The following is a 20,517-nucleotide window of genomic DNA, read 5'->3' on the forward strand; positions in this document are numbered from 1 at the left end:
ACCATCGGGCGCGGGGGCCTCGCTTGAGTGGGCTGGTCGTAAAATTCTATATGGAAACCTCGTACAGTTTGCAAAACCCAAGCGTCGGCAGTGAGCAATTCCCACTCCTCGTAAAAGCTTGCCAGCCGCCCCCCAATTGGAACTTGATCCAAACAAAGTACACTTACCGGGGGCATTTCCTTGACCGGAGTTCTTCTTGAACCCTCTGCCACCGAAGCGCTGTCCTCTGGTGGGGTAGAAGTTGGTATAGTTGGCAGAGGTCTGGTATTGACCTCTTCCGGAGCCTTGTCCTCTGCTGTTGGTCTGCTGACCACGGCCGATCGCGCGGCCCCTACCGCGACCGGCCCCTCCAGAGAAACGCTGGTGGAACACCCTCTTGATGCCAGACTGGGCCTTATCCAGCGACGTGAACGTATTCACAAACTTGCCCAGCTCCCTGATGAAGGGCTCGCCGAAGAGGCCACCCTGGGCCACAGCACCCGCCTCCGACGAGGCCAGGTCCCCCAACTTCGGGTCCAGCTTGATTAGGAGCGAACGCCGCCTCTCAGTTGACAGGGCACAGTTGGCGTTGCCCAAGAACACAATCACCCTCTGGGCCCAATTCGAGAGCACCTCCGGTGAAATGGCGGTGCCATTCGCTCTAGCCTCCTCCGCCATGTCGAGGATCTTCGTGGCGGGCCCGACCGCGTCTAACAATTTGTCTTGGCAGGCCCGCCAGGACCGGTCAATCCCCTTCCTGGGGTCCTTCATAAACTTCGCCAGGAAGGTGGCCACCTTGGGGTCCAATTCTGGGGTCATGGCCACTTTCCCTTCCAAAGTTGGCCGAGGGCACTCCCCACGTAGGCAACCCCTCGCTTCCTTTTCCAGGGGCTTGCGCAGCCTGCCCGCGACAAATTTCGCCACCGTCTCCCCCGGTGCCCAGGCTGCGGACCGGGGGTGGACTATCTCGTCCGGGTCCAGCATGCCCGACTCATCCCGGGGCATCTCCTTGGCAGAGGGCGCCGGAAGCCAAGATTGGGTCGACTCCCTGTCGTCATCCGTGTCCGGAGAGTCGTAGATTGGGGAGGCGGGGGCCGTAGACACGTCCCCTGAAGCACTAGGATCCACCAAGGGTGTAGGGGGCACCGCTGTCGCCTTAGCCAGGAAGGCGTCACGAAGACGCTCAAAAGCGCCCCTGTCCACCCCTTGGGCCTCCGATGACGGCCCCTCCTTACAAGGCCTCTTCGGGGCGGGTGGCAACCTGCCGGATGTCCCCGGGAGCTCGGGGGACGGAGGCACATGCGCCGCTGCCAGCTTCGCGCACTCTTCCACGATGCGGGCGGAAAGGCGGTCTTCCATGGGGCCTACCACCTCCGTCACCCAGCGGTAGATGGAATTGTCCACCGCCTGGTAGAACTCGTCGTCCTGCAGATAGGGGCAGGGTTCCTCCTCGTATTCCCCTTCCATCTCGGAACCAAGGGCAAATGTGGGGCACCCAAGAGGGCGGCAACCGAGAAAGGTCTCGAATGTGGGCAGGCCAAGCGGCTGCGATCACGTTTTGGGCCAACTGACGTGGCAGGTGGGCTGCACCAACCCCCAAGCGCGCAGACCCTCCTCGCCGGGACCGGGTCTTCGTACCCCTCAAGCGCGCTAGGCCACACTTTGGATAAAGAGGTGCACAAGGGACACCCGAAGGTGATTCACGCGGTCCGAGCCGCCATACAGACCCCAACGGGGCGTCAAGAGTAGGAAAATTACAGACCCGGGGCACCAGGTGTCAGAGGGGCACGCGAGGGCTGGCTCCTGCGCAAGCAGACTCCACGGCGCGGCTCCTGGCACTGCGGAGGCGCGCCGAAGGGTCGGCGAGACAACAGGCCGCCCCCTGGCGGTCTATGTACACACTGCACACAAGTGGGAAATAAAGTCGCGTAGGAACGAAGAACGTTCCCGCAACTGGGGACTCTGTAAGGGAATAAACCATGCAATGAGTCCCCCCAACGATCGTACACAATACAATCAAGCACATTGAAAAAGGGAAAAATATAGGAAAAGCACTTATCTGGCTGCGGGAGCAGCGAAGAAAGAGGAGGAAGATGATGAGAAGTCCGGTTATATAGTGATGATGGACAGAGTGGAAGGACTATGGACTATTGTTATGCAAAGAGACTCTTGGGAGTTGTTGTTTGATTTGTTGAACATTACGTCAATGCTTTATGTTTAAAGCATTTTTTTGTTCTTCTTATATCTTTTCCTAAGCTGCTGTGGAGTCTTTATGGTAATAAAGCGAAGGAAGATATAGCATAATCTGAAGCCTCCGGTCCGGACATAGAATTGTTTAAAAACCAACAACAATGAATTGAGAGCTGGTGAAAAGTGTGTATCACTGGTGAATAGGTAGTGCAAAAACCTTGAAATATGTGGCAGGCTATTTCATAGAACACTTGTGACTCCTTGGATGTTCTAGATTTGATAAGTGTCACTGTACAAAAGTTCCTTTAATTTTCACTAGCATGAAACATAAATACGCTCAGGGATGCCACACAAATCTTGTACAAATCTGCACTTGGAAGTGTGCAAATATCAGATGTAACCACAATTCTCTGTGTCAGATCCAAATCCTCAAACATGGAATATTTGTGTTGACACTTGAGGAGAGATTGAAATAAAAAAAATCAATAATCACAGCGTGCGCATCGCTGAAAGTGGAAACGCACTGTAGAGTTGAATACGATGATGATCTTACTGAGAGTGCCTCAAAATGGCTGTTACGTGTGCAGCGCTGATGTTGAACGTATGCGTTTATGACGATATGCGTAAGCTTCAAGGAGTGATGAAGGCGGGAAATCTGCTGACAGGATGGATCGATCAGCTGAACGCTGCGTGTGGCGTAAAGTGTACGGCAGATTGAAGAATGTCATTAAACATGAAATGACGGTAGGGAGAAATGCCCAATTTTCTTAACTGTGACAGTCCGTTAGCCTCCGCTACCCTTCAACACACACGCAGGAAGCGCCGGTATACCTTGTGACTGAAGAGACTCCTCAGCACAGTAATCCGAAATGACACCGCAGGCCCATAGACATCGCGCAGAAGTACCGATCTCACCGTGTGTCAGAAGAAACGCCACAGCTGGCAGGTTAATGAAAACTCATCATTAACCCCTTCACTGCCGCGGCTATTCCGCCGCAGTGCAAAGGGGCGGGGCAGAAATACGGCGGGCGCATGCTGGGGACGGAACCGCTCCATCACCAGCGTCGGTTGCGCTGTGCTTATGACGGAGCGGTTCCGTCATGGCCCCGCCCGCTCAATAGAACGCTCAGCGCTGGTGCAGAATTCGCGCCGCGTAGGAGCGTCCGGCGGGCCATGACGGAACCGCTCCGTCATCAGCACAGCACTACCGCAGCTGATGACGGAGCGGTTCCGTCATCAGCAGGGGAGGGGTTAATGACGGGTCCAGCAGTGACATATAGAATACCGCAGTTGGGGCTGTTGTTGAAACCGCTCGTCGCCACTTGTAGAAATGAAGATGACGCGGTGTAGTGGGTTAATAAGATTTATTCATCAAAACAGCCCCTACACATCTGTGCAGTGAAGACTCCTGGTTCTAATCCCAGTTGGAACCGTTGGGGTCGCAGGGAACCTGGGGAATGGAATGTGGAACGTGGGGGGAACCAATGGGGTGAGAGGGACGACACTGGTGCTCTCGCGCAGGAGAGCAGAGCGACTCGTGATGTCACGCGCCAGTGTAGGCTTGTGACATTAACCTTCGATACAACAAAGGCCCCCCTCCAAGGAGCAGCTAAGATTAAACTTTGTGGAGGATATGATTCTCTGTCTAGCGCAGAGGGGAAAATGCGCTTGCCAAAATGCAGACATTCACGGATATCTGGGATAAAAAAGAAACCAGACTAAATCTGAAGTCCTTTTGTTTAATAGCATCTCTTCAGTTCTACCTGCCAAAATGAGGACGCACTACTCTGCTACTCGGCCTGTTAGATAGCTGGATATTAAAGTCTAATACCACTTTGCAGATCTATTCCAATTAAACTATATGGCCACCCTTAATAAGGTGTGGTTTACTTTTTAATGGCAATCCTTGCCCCTAACGATTGTATGGCTCATTGCTCTTATTAAAATGGCTATTCTCATGCTATTTGTTTTTATCTTCTATAATGCCATGATTGAAGTGCCTCACACATTATTTTAACAAGATAGACCAAGCACTATGTCACTTTGTGTCGTATAGGTAGAAGGCCTGTACCAACTTCAGGTCATTACAACTCAAAACCGAGGATGGTGCTCCCCCACATCATGAAGTATTATCAAGCTGGCTTATCCGAGCAGTAAATCTTGGCATTTAGAGTAACTCGTACGATACAAAGAGGAATTTGTTCTCCCAATTCCATTCCGTTATGTATATATAAGGAATGTGATTTTTTGGGGGGTATTCATTTAAAGAACAGAGTTACAAGGGGTTGGGAAAAGGTGGGCTTTTCTAGGCTTGGCAACTGTGCTGGAGGGGACAATGAAATCAGCTGCTTGCCAGTAGTTCTGCGACCCACCCGCCACCTTCCCCAAATTACCCTTTTCCTATGTACAAATTAACCCCTTAATGCGGAATAATCCGCAGACCACAAAATTGCAAGAGGCAAGCATTCGTAAAGCTTACTTTGTGCATGGCAAAACTGGAATAGGCTGTTGGTATCGCTTGTTCCCACAGCAATTATGGCCCTCAAAACATTTCAGGATATTTTGTGCGAAGTGTTGGATTAGGATTCCAACCATTAGACTGCACTTGTGTTATGTAAGCCTAGTGGCCTCTCTGCCCGTTTGGCAGTGCGCAAGAGTGAGTCTTCCCCGTTTGTATATGGGTCTCTGCTTGGGGCTTGACTGCTCGCCTTTTCTGTTTTTTGTATTTTCATTATAATTGTAGGTGCTTTAATAATGCGAGCACACAAGTATCATGAATTGTAGCACTGAACTAATGAATTGGGAATTATGCATCTGTGCCCAAGGGAGGCTCCCCCCTCCCTTCAGTGCAGTGGCTTTAACCGTGGGTTCCTCTATTTATTTATGTTGGTTCTATATTTATTGTGCGAATGACGCGTACTAACTAATGAACCGATGTACTGCGAATCGCGGCAAATTGTGGTGTAATGGATTTTTTTCTACCTGATAACGAAAATTAAATGTATTTAAAAATAAGAAAAGGGTCTGAGGATCACAAATTCCCTGGGGCAAGAGTCCCTATCTTTTTCAAGAATACTGCTCTCACTCCCCTCCTCGTCTGTCGAGCACATTAGAGGCTAGTGTTCCAGCACCCTGTTTCAGCTCTAGCTTCACAACCTTGCTACCAGGATATGGCATGAGTCTGCCCTCAAACAGTCTAGCCATTTCCCCACGGGCCCCTTCCCAGCGGCTGTGCAACTCACACTGAAGTCTAAGGCACCACACCTCTCTAGCTCGCCATTCCCACTCAAGGGCTGGCAAGAGTAAATCTGCAGCCAAGGCACCACTACACCCGTTCCAACTAACATGTACTGATCAAGGGCCGGGACAAAATTTTTCTATGCCCCTCACCCTTTTCAAAACTCCTCATCAGTTATGAGTGGCCAACAAAACCTGGTTCAAAATGCAAAAAGTCACAGAAACCTGTGATATGGGGAGCACTATCCACTCATTCACAATTAGGTGATTTGTTTTTTCTTATTCTTTATGCATGTCTTTAATCCATTTAAGACACGGTAAATGTATCACCCTTGTAGTTCATCAAAAAAGTTAAACCAGAATGTTCACAAACTGTATCCACAGTCATATAGATCAGACTAAGAACATAAATACACAAAATAAATTCGCATGTAGCGAGTAGGAGGTGGTGGTGGAATTTGGCTGTACACCATGTTTTGGTCTATAAGGTGGCAGGTGAACTTTTTTGAGCATGATTTTTATCACACATGTGATGTATCTAACACTCTATGAGATGTTCTGGTTTCTGTTCAAGACTGTTTCTTAATATAATGTATTGTATGAAATTGTAAATATTACATTCCTTTTGACACACATGTGATAGATTTTTTTTACTTGTAGCGCATTCCCCTGACGAAGGTGCATACCGAAATGCATTGGGACATGGCTTTATATGTTGAATGATGGAGAGATGTTTGAGGAATTCAAACTATCATTGATGAAAAAAGAAGAATAAAACTACTTTGAAGAAAGGAAACACAAAGCACTGTTTGATGAGAATTTATTTTGTGTATTTATGTTCTTAGTCTGATCTATATGACTGTGGATACAGTTTGTGAACATTCTGGTTTAACTTTTTTGATGAACTACAAGGGTGATACATTTACCGTGTCTTAAATGGATTAAAGACATGCATAATGAATAAGAAAAAACAAATCACGTAATTGTGAATGCGTGGATAGTGCTCCCCATATCACAGGTTTCTGTGACTTTTTGCATTTTGTACCAACTTGACTAGGGGCTAGTCAAGAAATGGGTTAGCACCATATATAATTTGATAATATTTAGGTTAAATTGATGAACTAAGGAGTGCTTATCACATAACATTGTTTGAACAACAAAACCTGGTTGCCACATCCACTTCACTGGTGTGCTGGTGGAAAAGACGAGGCTTATAGCCCGGGTCCCTTCTGTGGAGCATCACAGCGATGCCAACAGAAGATGCCCATCATCAGGAGTTGTGGCCAGGGAGCAAGCCTATTATCAGAAACTAGCCAGAGGTCATGCCCATTAAAATTCAAATGATTGCTAACTGGCCATTGCCATAATATCACAACATTCATGTTGTCATAAATGATGTGCCACCTAACATGCCCATCAACATACATTGTATGTCCAGAAGATGCCAATCCTGCTAACGGAAGACACATACATAGTTGTCAGGCTCGTATTACGACAGAAAATAGGTCCGGGTGCCAAACTAGGAGAGCATGTGGCCTAGCGGCTAGAGCGGTCGAACTCAAATCTGAGGCACCGGGTTTGAGTCTCTTCATTGACCCTCAACATCCTGTGATTCTGGGGAAATCACTCAATCTCCCAGTGCCTAACAAAAATGAATGTCCTTGTGTCACGCAACTGGTGCTCCGTAAAGCGCTCAGATACCTTTGGTTCAAGTTCGCGCTATATAAAACTCTGGAAAAAATAAACACGCTTGCCACAAGCCTATCCGCTTAACTGTGGAGCAAATTCCGCTGCAGTGCGGCGGTTTTAATGAGTGGGCATGGCCACATCGCCCAACGTAATTGCGCAGCGCTATGGAGGTATTGCTCGCGACGACCATTGGCTGACGGGAGCACTTAAGGGGCTATTTTTCAATTAGATGGGTAAAAAAGTGGTTCATGTTTACAATTTGGTATAGTTTTAAATGTGTAAAGGTTTGCTGTGTTAGTGTTTTAAAAGATATGGAAGACGGCATGGATTTAAGCTTGCTTCTAGCATTGTTTGTTTTAATATCGGGAAAATCAACTGTAAAAAGTGATTGAGCAAACCATAAAACCATCCCACAAACGGGCCCAAAAAATGTCCCACACACAGCCTGATTGCCCTATAGGCCAGTCCAACCCTGAGAGTTGCACACTGTCTTTATCAATATCTTTATGGTTTTGAAAATATAAACTTTCTTCTTTTAGGAAAAGTTTCATAGTTATACAGACACTTTGAAGAAAAAGCTGGAGGATATGCTTGAACTGCATCGAAAAGAAGAGAAGAAATTGAAACAGCAAGAAGTAAGAGAACAGTAATTGATAGTCCAGTACCATGGTGTGAGAACTGAAAACATTGTCTTTTTATCATTTTCCAGCATAACCAGAGCATTCATGTCAGGCATCTACTATACATGGGACTGGGTTGTCCTGACTATGCTTTGAAACTATCGCAGACATCTTCCTGAAACTTAAATGCATAATGTCACTCAAAGTACCTATATGTTTGACAGAGCTATTATTTGGATGTTGTGTAAAGTTGATCAACTCCCAGGACATTTTTTCTTTTTTTTTAACTCTATCCTTAATTTATCTTTAGCTATCTTCACGGGGGCATGGCCATAGTCCAAGGGCGCTGCTAGCAAGGATATTGTTAAAGTGCATCACAACATGTTCAGGGGTGTCTCAGTAGAGTATATCGTTTGTCTTCCAGTATTTGCCTGTTTGTGTAGTTTGACAGTTGTCACTGGTACAGTCTGTATCCTCCAGCTTCTGCCTCAGCCTTCATTCATTACCGTTCTTAACTACCAGGACATCCAAGACTTGTCATTTATGTTCGGCATGGCTGGAATTTGAGAAGATGGTACCACCATCCTTGGGTGTAAATCCACCGTTGGGAGCTAGTGAAGGAATGCGGCCTATTCTAAAACCCAGATGCAATAGTGCCTTTTTTAATTTTATACAAAAGGTGTGCACAGTATCCTGATAGAAACCATCCTCTGCTACCAAGACAACTTATGCAGCGCAGTTTAACCTAAATCCCTCTATCTACATTACTTGAACAGGAACGACTATATTTTACTCATCAGTGGGGTCCATAACACTGCAAGTCACTCATACACACCTTCTCTCAATCACACACCATCCCTGAATCTGTGATGAGTAGACGAGCTGCAAGTTATGCGGGGTACATTATTAACCTATACATTAACTTTATACATTATATACATCTTATTGTCCTCATTAATTCTTTCTTTTTCATCAGTTTCTTTGTCAATATTTTTTATTTCAGAGCTTTCAGTTTTATTTTTAGTGTCCTCAATTTCACTTGTTTTGCTCTGTTCTTGCTCCACTTCCAAACTAGTGTTCGATATCTCCAGATGTCGACTTACAGGTCGATCTTCAAGATCTGGGATTCCAATTATTTCAGTCTCTGCTTCAGATGCTGAACTTGTATCTGATTCTTCCAGATGTTGACTTCCAGGTGGAGCTTCTGAATCTGGAATTCTGTCTTTCACTTTCTCCATCAGAATCAGAACTTGTGTTCTCTTCCAGATGTCAATTCACTTGTTGATCTTCAGGTTCTGGGACTTTGAGTGGCTGGCATGAATCCACTTTTTCACACCTGCACACTTTACTGCTGTGGTGGTAACCAATATCACCTGACTTGGTTTGTCCCAACGTGGAACCAGACAGTTTCTCCTTCGGTGAACTTTGATACGCACCCAATCCCCAGGGCCCAGGGCCCAGGTCAAGAGCTGGATGTCTCTCGAGGGCTTGCATTAATTCCAACCTGGTGAAACACAGAATGGACTTTGTCAGCCAAGCCTTTGCAATAGTCCAAAATAAGATCATTAGTTATAGTCAGCAGTTTATTGTCTCATTAATCATCCCATCAGTATTTCATGAGGACTCAAACCTATTTTTCTGTCAGGTATGCTTCTCAGGGTCATTAAGACGAGAGGCAAAGCATCTGGCCATTTAAGTCCTGTGGCTAAACACATTTTTCCAAGTCTGTTTTTGTTCCATTCACTTGTTCAACCACTCCAGAAGCCTCTGATCTTTAGGCACAGTGCAATTTGTGCTGAATGTCCAATGCCTCACATATCAATTGAATTATTTCATTCTGAAAGTGATTTCCTCTGTTTCAATTGTCACTGGAAAGCCATACCTAGGAATAAATTCTCTTAACAACAATTTAGCTACTGTGACTCCATCATTTCTCCTGGTGGGGTAAGCTTCCACCCAATGGGAAAATAAACCGATAATCGCTAGTACATAACGCAGTGTATTGCATTGTGACATTTCAATGAAATCTAGTTGCATTCTAGTAAAAGACCTTCCTCCCGGATCCCAGACTCACAACTGTTTTTCTTCCTGGGTTTAACTGTTGGCATATGAGACATTTTTGACAAAGGCTCTCGGCAATAGTGCGAAATTTGGGATTATACCAGGTTTGTTTAAAAAGTCTAATCATTGCATCTCTGCCAATGTGTGCTTGTCCAGGGTACATCCGTGCCATATTAGAGATCATGCTATCCGGCATGACTGGTCTTTCATCCCTGTAAACCCAAACTTCATCTTCTCTTTGCCTACAACCTGCTTTTATCCATCTGTCTTTTTCCTCATTGCTCGCTCCTTCCTGCAATTGTCTCACTTCCTGCCAAGTTTCTACTGTTAGTAAGCATTAAAGAACAAGAAACATGTTCTTTTTCTCTTTCCCTGTTCATTGAAGTCATGTGCCCAGCACAATATTGAGCTATTGCGTCCGCACACTTATTACCTTCTGTGATGTAATCTTCATTCTGAAGAGCTACACACTTCACAACCGCAATCATTTTAGGGAGCTGTATTGCCTCAAGCAACATCTTCACAAACTCACCATTTCGTATTGGAGTTCCTGAAGAGGTCAAATATCCTCTCTGGGATCAGATCTTTCCAAAGTCGTGCACAATCCCAAACCCGTCCTGACTATCAGTCACTACGGTAATTCGGACACCTTTTCCCAATTTACAAGCCGAATCAAAGCAATCAGCTCTGCAACTTGTGCTGAACGTATTCCCTTTAAACATGACGCTTCCAGTATAGCTGCCACAGTACATACAGCATATGCAGTGCTCAAAATTCCTTTATCTGTTCTCAGACATGATCCATTCACAAACATCTTCCAAAGGTTCATCTTTAATGTCAGGTTGTGGTTTTGTTCAATATTCAAGTACATCCAAACACTTGTGATCATTATCATCTTTGTCCTCCACATTCCATGCATCAGGCAACAAGGTTGAAGGATTCACATTTACACATCTAGCAATTGTCACATTTTCTGAGCCCAAAATCACTTTCTCATATCTGGTCAAACGACTATTGGTCAGGAATTGGCTTTTAGCGTGAGTCAACAGTATTTCAACTGAATGTGGGACATAAACTTTTACAGGATATCCCATCACTATACCTTCACTTTGTTCCAGGCTCACACTCGTAGCGACTACAGCTTTCAGACATCCAGGTAATGCTTTGGCTACCGTATCTAGATCACATACCACAAAGCGATGCATTTCTTTAAACTAACCGATTTCCACCTCCACTGGTTGTATGAGAGGGGTTTGAATCTGCCTATTCGTTACTCCTACTACTTGGATGTGTTCTCCTGAGAGAGGAAGGTTTGCAATTTCTACTGATCTAACTGTACAACGGGTAGCACCAGTGTCCACTAAGAAGGTAACATTTGCACTATTCACCTTTCCATCCACAAACGGAACAGACTGATCTGCCTCTAGAGTTGCGCCAAGCACGCACTCCACTTCCTCTCCTAGGCACCGTCAATAACTCGTCTGATTCATTTCCATCCGGTCGCAACCAAAACTGGGAAGCAGTTGCACACAGCAATCTTTTTACCTGCTCTCCTCCGTAGAATCCTGTCTCTGCACTGTATCTCTGAAGATTTACACTCTGTGGAAGAGGTGGTTGTGGCGCCTGACTCTGCTGAGTAACTACCTGTTGTTGTAGTGGTGATTGCTGATTCACCTCATTCTGCACCTGTGAATTTAATGATTTATTTTCGGTATTCATTTTGGGAGGTAACTTACACTCGTTGTTCCAATGCCCTACCATGCCGCAATTATGACATGTCCGCTTCTTTTTAGCCTCATCTAGGCTCATTTGGCCTTTTCCTTTATTTGTATAAAATGTTTGTTTAGTCTGACCTATTTCGCTTGCTTGGTTAATCAATTGTGCTTCTTGTTGTTCTGCAACTTTCACTTGTGCCCACATTGGCTTCTCTTTCAATTTACACTGTCTTGCTTCAATGTCATCACTACAATATTTTGCATACCTCAACAAATCATCAACTGTACTAGTCTCATTCAGGTCAGGATACATTTTTTCTCGCACTTTTTGCATACTAGAATTCAAATGAATTGTTAACGAGTGTTCTATTTTCTGATTCTCAAATACTGGTATTACAGGACCTATAATTGGGGGTACAGTTACAGCTTCTACATTTTTCGTCAATTCTTTTATTTTCTCAGCTAATTCATTTGGAGATTTTTCTAACTCAGAAGTACTAGGTTTTATAGTTTTGCATTATCTTCTGTTATTCAAATTGCCTTTTTAATTCAGTATATCTGCTTGGGGTTTTATTTATTTATTGGCGGTGCATTTGGTGTCACCACTGCAGAAGTCAGTTGCTATGGAGTGCTCTCTTATTTAAAATATCCTCCAACACTTTATCTTCTGTATCACTGATTACATACCCACTTTTCTCTGGTATTCCATGCTTTTTCTTCTCTAAGTTTTCTTCCTAACATTTCATCTACTGTTCTGTCAGGATAAATACCATCCCACATATTAGCACACCTCCAACTTTTCATTCTACTCTCATGAGTCGATCCCCATAATCCTCTTGTATTATATCTGTCTTCTCTGGAATCTCAATCTTTCTCTCTCATACATTTCATCCTCCCATTCTATTAAAGCCTCAAACTGTGTTGGTCTAGGTCTCGGTTCAAGCTTCATCATTTTTCTCTCAAATTCCATTTCCGTGCTGCGCTAAATGAACCTACTTCTGGAAATGCCAAAACTCCATCATCCTTTGTATATTTTGCCCAATTTTCTAACCATATGCAAGTATGATAGCCATATTTTGTCATCATATATGATGCAGGCATTTTCAGCGGAGGAAGCACTTTTCCCTCTCTAGTCGTTATTTCTTTATCCTTCTTGAAAAAGTTCTTGATTTTCTTAAACTATGAAGGTCTCTTTTTGTTCTTGTCCGTAATAATAATCCATTCTACCTCACTTTACAACCAAGTTATACACCTTTTTAATCTACTGTGGTAAATATTTTACCGTATACGAGTTTGCCAGATAATTTTGGTCAAGTAAAGAAATAGCTCAATCAAATGAGAGGCAGAGTCCGTGGCATCAGAGTCATACGGGCTTTAATCATAAATGATGACTCGAGTCATGGAAATCTATTCCATCAATACAAGGGTTCTGGTATGCAATGATGGCAGGAAAGATGTCAACGATTTATTAACAGTACATGACATGTATAGTAAAATGACACAATAGCATTGAATACAGTAGGCGTGACAAGTGAAATGTATATGATAAGAACACATGTGCGTAGCAAAAAGGCGTGAATAGGGGTGTGCACAGAGGCGTGTTCTGGAAACGTCACAGAAAAGTGTCATAAGTGGGTGGATGCTTGGAGAATTTTTGCAGAGTCAGCTGAAACCTGTGACCTGAATGTGCGCGCAGCTTATATGACGTGTGATTGACTTGCATCTGTAGGAAGCTAAGGGTCTGACTTTTAGCACTAGTAGAGGAGACAGAAGTCTGGCATGTCAGATCGACCTGTCCCTATAACATATCTGATATCTAGTATTTGGGGGATGTTTAATCTGGAGTAAAAGGTCTTTCGGGCAGAGGCTATTCTATACTAAAGGTATGCGTGTCTAGGTGTCTGCGTGTCTACGTGCGGGGCCATGGGCCTACTCTGGTAACGGGAACTGTAAATTACTTGCACGGAGACAGGAAGACTTGCTCTTTGCTCTGTAGTCGGGGATATGTTTACCTAAATCACTAGACAGGAATGTGTTTTCGAGGAGCTGAGCTGGCTACGCTGATAACTTGAAGGTAAAATACTGTTTTTGGCAGGCTGAGCCGGGCACCGCTCGCTTGGCAGGAAGTAAGGCAGAGGTCAGGGATGTATCTCCATGCTGCAGCTTTCAGAGGCAGAGACAGAAGTGGCTTGAAGACAGAATTCAGGGCCTAGCTCGGCAGAGCCAAGAAAAACGTGAAAGTGCACCATGTAAAGACGGTGGCACGGCATACTTAGGAACTGAATTATCGATCCATTGATGGTGGATCTGATAGAGGACATGTTAACGTTGGACGCAAATGTATTTGCGTCTTCAGATTCGGTCGTGGAGGGAAATTACATGTACTTGAAACTCGTACATGGAGCCGTTGGGGTACACGTTAGGGGACACAATTGACCATAAAAATTTCAATTACCTCACTACGCTGATTTTTTTCCTCTTCGTCCTATCCCAGCGCGAAACACACTAACGCACCAATCAGGATTGCTCATGCCTTCTGCAACTGACGAATCTTAGCGTGAAAATACACTAATGCACCAATCAGGATTGCTCACACCTTCTGCAACTGGCGAATCCCAGCGCGGCTTCTGCTTGCGTCAATTCTGCTCCTGCTTCTCGTAACCCCGCCTTTACAAAATTTATCGGCACTGTATTTTTATTCTTTTTATTTACAAAATCGATTAGTTACAACATATAAACACTTACATTGCCTGTTCCTCTAAACCAAAAGAGCTAGTTTTACCCAGACATACAAGAATTTCGTATTTCCAGTAGGCAGCGCTTACCTCTAACCTACCACAGAATTTCGTTTCCGAAAAGTAGCACTTCCCTCTACCTTACCCTTCTAACAAGCAAAAGGCAAACCCGTTTCTCTAGGGATAAGACACATGCAGAGACTATACAGCTCCTGAGAATTAATTCACAAGAATACCTGTTTACTATTTCATTCAGCACGGATACACAGAAAATTCCCTAACATAACAAAGTCCTGTATTATCACCAAATTGAAATCCGACTATGCACAATTCCATGTGACTTCTCTTGTCACATACATCCACTTCCTACTTCCCGGAAGCTTCAAAATTCCGACTACATATAACGCAATACAAACTCAACATGTAGTGTTAAGCGTAAAACAGCAATAATCTCCAAACTGACCTAAAAAAATCATCCTCTGCTACCAAGAAAACTGATGCAGTGCGGTCTAACCTAAATCCCTCTATCTACATCACTTGAGAACAGGAACAACTATATTTTACTCATCAGTGGGCCCATAACACTGCGAGTCACTCATACACACCTTCACTCAATCGCAAACCGTCCCTGAATCAGTGATGAGTAGACGAGTTGCAAGATATGCCGGGTACCTTATTAACCTATACATTAACTTTATACGTTACATACATTTAATTTCTCTAGACTCGCTATTTTGTAGAGAACAAACATCAAGGTACTCCGCTATTCGGTCGATGGACCAACTTGTAGGAATCAGTTGATGGCGATTAAGTCCAGCTCAATCACATTATTCTCACAACTTTAACATTTTATATACATACCCTATTTAGTAATCACAGACTCTAGTTTATATTTCAAATATCTTTTATCTAAATCATTAAGAATGTTTTATATTGCGATAGATTTATTGAAACAAGTACATTTCTAAGCATTTAGTAATACATTTAAGCAACATTTTAATAAAAAAACTAATTACCCCTTGGCCATAGGGCGACGGTAGAATAGCAGAATATAGAACAGGTTCCCAAACTGACTGTCTTTTCTAACCTCCTCGCTGTCTCCCTCCCAACATAGAATCTCTGCAACAAATCTCGCTTTTCAGTCTCATCAAAAGTTAAAGTCCAAACATTTTCAAAGTCTTTTGCACCTTAAGAAAAATCGTCCCAACCGACAGCATGTTGTGGTGCAATTTAATAAGGCCACACCAAGATCACTTATACAAGACATTTGATTCCCTTTCACTAGCTATCTAGAATCAAAATTGAAACTTTAAGGGCCTTCACTCATTTCCCATTGGTCCATTTGAGGGGTGGTGATGATCACCTCATGTCCACCTTGTTCAAAACCAGTTTGAAATTTGCAGAATCACGCCTTGGTTTCTCATGAGCTAATTAAATAATTTACATGTACTTGTATAGTTTTCTTCTCCTGTTTGAATCAATTCCTCGCACACAGTCCTGAGAGTTCATTCTTTCCCAGGCTTTTGAATCCATTCAACTTTGGCAAAACTTCCACCGGTAGGCCATGCTGGCCTTGACATCCCTCCCTCTGGGCATAAGCCATTCTTGTGACTTTTATTTCTTTCTCACTATGCATGCGTGGGGGCCAGCTTTACCATTTGCGTTTTCAACAGCCACTTTTCAGACTAGGCCTCTTGTGCCAACTGGGAACTAATATGAAAACAAATATACCAGAAATTAGATAAAGCAAATAAACCACTTCGGTTTACCTCCCCCCTTTCTAATTTTTCCCGGTCAAGTGTTACCTAGCGAAGCCACATATATGCATTTTTACTTACCATTTGTATTCATATTGCCACAATAACTTTTTCTACAAAGCACAAATACATGGTATTATTCTCTTAATTTTACATCCTTATTGCTCTATATTAGTTAGTCTCATTTTCCATTAGTAAATAAAGTTTTTGCAAAAAGCAATTTGTTTTCCCACGTGTAACGTCTTTTTATTTGGCTTATTTTTGTTGATTAGTTTACATGCATCACACAGTTAGTACAATTAAAGTTATGAGGGAACAACATCATAGGGGGTACACCATTTTTGTTTCTCCCCTGCTCCATTAATCCCTCCTGGTATTTGGTATATTTGCCTAGTTGTGTAATTCGACACTGATCACTGGGACAGTCTCTGCATTGCTCCAGCTTTTGCTGCAACCTCCCTTAATTACCACAACTGTTTTTTCTGATGCCAGCTGGCCCTTCACTTCTGAGACGCCCAGAGAGAAGCATCTGTTACTTATAGTGGATTTATGAACATCATCTCTTGATTAACCCGTTGTGAATCGGATACGGTACACTTGCGGTACGTTAACAAGAATTTTGCAAGAGTCTGAGGATTTCCATGATCCAATAGAGGTATGAGGCTGATGGCCGCGATCTTTAGGTCAAGAATTCAGTCCATTGAACACTCCAACATTACAGAATTTTGGAAATATTGAGGTTTGTGTATGTATTAATTTTCCAAATTTTATAAACCGTGTCACACTTAAGTTTCATTGTAATTTTATATTTCTTCACTCATAATAAATGAGTCTCCATATTGACAAGATGAAGTTTGTGATGTTCCCTCCATATAAACTAAGTTGGTAAATAAACTGAAGCAATGTTTAAATGAAAACCCAATTTGTTGAGACTTTTTGTTGCAATATTTATATTTTAGCTCTGAGTTCCTAGCCATTCTTCGGGAAAGGATGAAAAACAGCAAATGAGTATTATTGCTAAAAAATAAAGAAACAACCAAATTGAAAACAAGATTGACACAATAATAGTAATTGGTTTTTCATGTTGACTAGGTTTTTGTCCCCATTGCACAAGCCAACTAGAAACAACCCCTTCAACTTGTGACAATTTAGATTTTTCACAAGCTGTTGGGCAGAAAATCTGGAATTTATGAAAGACACAGAGGCTAAGAGTATGCAAATCTCCTTTATTACCAGCTCACAGCAGCAACTATTGAATATATAACTCCATAGAAAAACTTAAACTTCAGTGGAAAACGGTTCACTGTTAACAATTTCAAATATATGAGACTTCTTATTCTGAAAAAGGAAAAACAAGAACATTTTGCGAATTCTTTTATTTTCACTGGGGTTGGGCAACAATGTAAATGGAGGGATAATCTTAGACTCCGTGTCTTTATTAAAATCCAAATTTTCTGCCCAACCGGTTGTAAAAAATCTAAATGTTATGGCTTGACACGGAATCTAACATAATGCAAGTTCAAAGTGTATTTAACACATTGTCAATCACGTGTGTGATTGACCTGAAATTAAAGTTTTTAAACATATTTTCATTCGACAAGTCTGCAGCTCTAAGAATATCTTGCTGGCCTCCACCCAAGATAAAAGCTTTGAAAGCTGATACACCCCTAAGAGAGTGGGCCCTGAAAACAGACATCCACACCTCTCGTTCATACCTTCTTTCACCCATCTCGCTGGTGTAAGGGAAGAAACTGTCTTATGAGTCCATTTATTGGAAATACGTAATTGTGTTGCATTTCTTCTCAAGTTTTCAGTTCTCCCTTCATACTCTTTCAAGCATTTCACAATGCAAAGTATTTCATTCTGTGGAAAGAAAGAATAGAAGATGACTTAGACTTGGCTCTCTTTTTGAGGTAGAAGCATACACAGGTTGATGGGCCCTGCTAGTGACATCTAAGGCTTTTACGTCTGATGTCCGCCTAAAGGACACCAGGCAGAGTATCACTGTAAGTTTATAGGTAATATGTTTGAGAGACAGGTTTGAGTTGTCGCCCCAGGAAGTTAGAAGCTGTAAAACGTCTTTAATGTCCCATAAGGCAGTGTATTTTGCAGTTGGTGGGTTTAGTACATGCATATTTTTCCTTATTCTCTTAGTCAATGAGTTCTGACCCACGGAGACGCTGTCCAGGAGTGCCCTGTAGCTATAGCTGTTCTGTAAACGTTAACGGTTCTATAACTTAGGCCTGATGTGAATAGTTCTGACATGTAGTCAATCAATATATCTTTATTCGAAGGCAAGTAGCCAACTATAAAAGCGGTTTATCAAAAACATTCAAAAAAGTATACAGTTCATTGCAGCAATTCCAAGTATGTGCGGAAGTATACAACAAAACTCAGAATAAGACACACTGTAATCGATGAGCGATACAACAGTATGCCAGAGTGTAATAATAAAGAATAATCACATCCAATAAAATTCCTTCCCCAAGTTCATAGTTCATCCAGTAAGGAAAAAACCATGCGCGCAAAATCCCTATACGATGCTTAATTACAATTAAGTGGAGCCAGAATACTGAGGGAGGACAAATTCCTCATGTTGGGTCGGCCTTGCACTCCCCACCTACCCTGGCAGGCATTAATAAATCTTTATCAATTATAGGGACGGAGGGATACCAATAGCAGCATGTATGCACGGTCCTTATCCTAAGATCATGGTGAATCTTATACCTGTATCCCTTTACTGTTGGAAGGTTATGGGCGTATTCTTTCTGCCATTAAAAAATGCCTATAAAAAGGATGCCACATTACTACAAACGTGCAAGGAAGGCAAAGATTTTATATATCGATACACAGGTCGACATTTCGTAAAGTGTAGGGGTTTTATGATCGGTGTAATATAGTGCTTCCTCTGGTGGTTATAACTTTTACAAAAGAGCACCACATATATAATATCCTGTGCCATTGTATCATCACGGGGACAGTTAGATAAGGATATAGACCAGTCATTCATATTTGGAAAACTGACCAGCCGGTGAAAGATGTCCAGTCTTAAACGAATCAAGAGGAACATATGTCTTGCATTTAAAACTGCTTTAAGGTAGGGTTGCATATTAAAAGTAGTTAAAATAATTTGATTCTTATAAACATTGGGTTTGGAGATTTTACTTGTCAGTCTCAGATTTTCCAGGTGTGTCATTGCTTAGTTTTAGAAAGAATTCCTGCTAATCAGGTCAAGTGTTTCAGGTTTTTAAAAATTCTCGGGGTGACCTAGGTCGATGCAGAAATGTTTTATATAGGCGAGCCACGGCATACACTGATGTTTACTTGAGTTGAGGCAATCCCTAATTATGGCACGATTTAAATCTGTGTATTTACTTGTCCATACTTTATGACCAAGTAAAATTGGCTGTAACCTAATGAGTAGGTCATTGATAAATGGGGCTCAAATACATAAACTGGGGCTCATTTAGGGGTTGCAAGAAGGTACCTAAAGAAGTTGTTCTCTATCAATTGTATGTCACTACATTTCTTATGACCCCAGACACCCGCCCCCATATAGTGCAACACTGAGACATTTAGCTTTATAAATTTACAACATCTACTCTGGTGGGTTAGAACAAAATTGTCCAGCAAACTCTCTTAAGAGCCATACAAGCTTCAACAAGTTGCAGTTTCCTATTCACAATAGCGATGTTCCATAAGCTCTCATTATCAAATAAAATTCCCAAATAGGAAAAAGTATTAGTGAAATCAATAGATGCTCTGTCTATTTTCATCGATCGGCAATTCGCAGTTTTCTGCCCACATTTCATAACAAAGGTTTTGAATTGATTCACTAAGAGACCAAGATCCTGCATATATTCTGTAAAGTTTACGAGCAGTGTCTGGAGAGTTAATGGGGTACGTGCCATAGGAACGGCAGTGTCCGCATAGAGGTGGGCTAGTACAGGGTGTGTTACTACTTGGGGGAGGTCTTTAGTTGATGCTGATGTCATGTAGTTCCTATATTACCCATACAGTATCTGCGCGTTTGGATAACATAAACTGTGGGTTTGGTGGCAGACTGGTTCTGTACATCCCCCTAGCCTTTATGTATCCGCTAGCTCACAGTGCCACTAGAATCTCCTCTTATCAAGGAGAGAATTTTTCTAGGCAACCTCAGAACCTGACAACACTGATCCATCAGGGTCGCGAAAACAATGTACTACCTTTGCTCAGTCACTCGTGCTCACTTAGTTTGTCTCGGAGAGTTACACAGAATAAACAGTCGGGGGTATTACAATAAGAATTTATTGTACAGTTGTTTTTCTAGTGTAAAATAGATGTGCTGCTGCAACAACAGTTAGACAGTAGCAAAGATATATGATCAGCTGTACAGTGAAAGTAAAAGGATGGTATAGTTCTACCATCTCGCAATAGTTGTGAATACATACAGGTATATAAAATATATGACAGTAACAAGTGCGAGCTCCTACGATGCCTGCTAACTAGACGTACGTTCGTGTACCTAGCGTGTATAGATGGTAAGCCAAGA

General features: G+C 42.8%; 1 protein-coding gene across 2 annotated transcripts in view; it reads left to right on the forward strand.

Moving 5' to 3' along the window:
* Positions 1-20,517, forward strand: part of LOC147717637 (E3 ubiquitin-protein ligase TRIM39-like) — a 231,007-nt gene that overhangs the window by 21,970 nt on the left and 188,520 nt on the right. For both annotated transcript variants that reach the window (XM_086924430.1, XM_086924431.1), the window contains exon 3: positions 7,635-7,730. In XM_086924430.1, coding sequence (XP_086780556.1) covers positions 7,635-7,730 — 96 coding nt within the window. The remainder of the gene's footprint in view (positions 1-7,634; positions 7,731-20,517) is intronic.

Source organism: Lissotriton vulgaris, chromosome 5 (assembly GCF_964263255.1).
Source record: "Lissotriton vulgaris chromosome 5, aLisVul1.2, whole genome shotgun sequence".
Lineage (NCBI taxonomy): Eukaryota > Metazoa > Chordata > Amphibia > Caudata > Salamandridae > Lissotriton > Lissotriton vulgaris.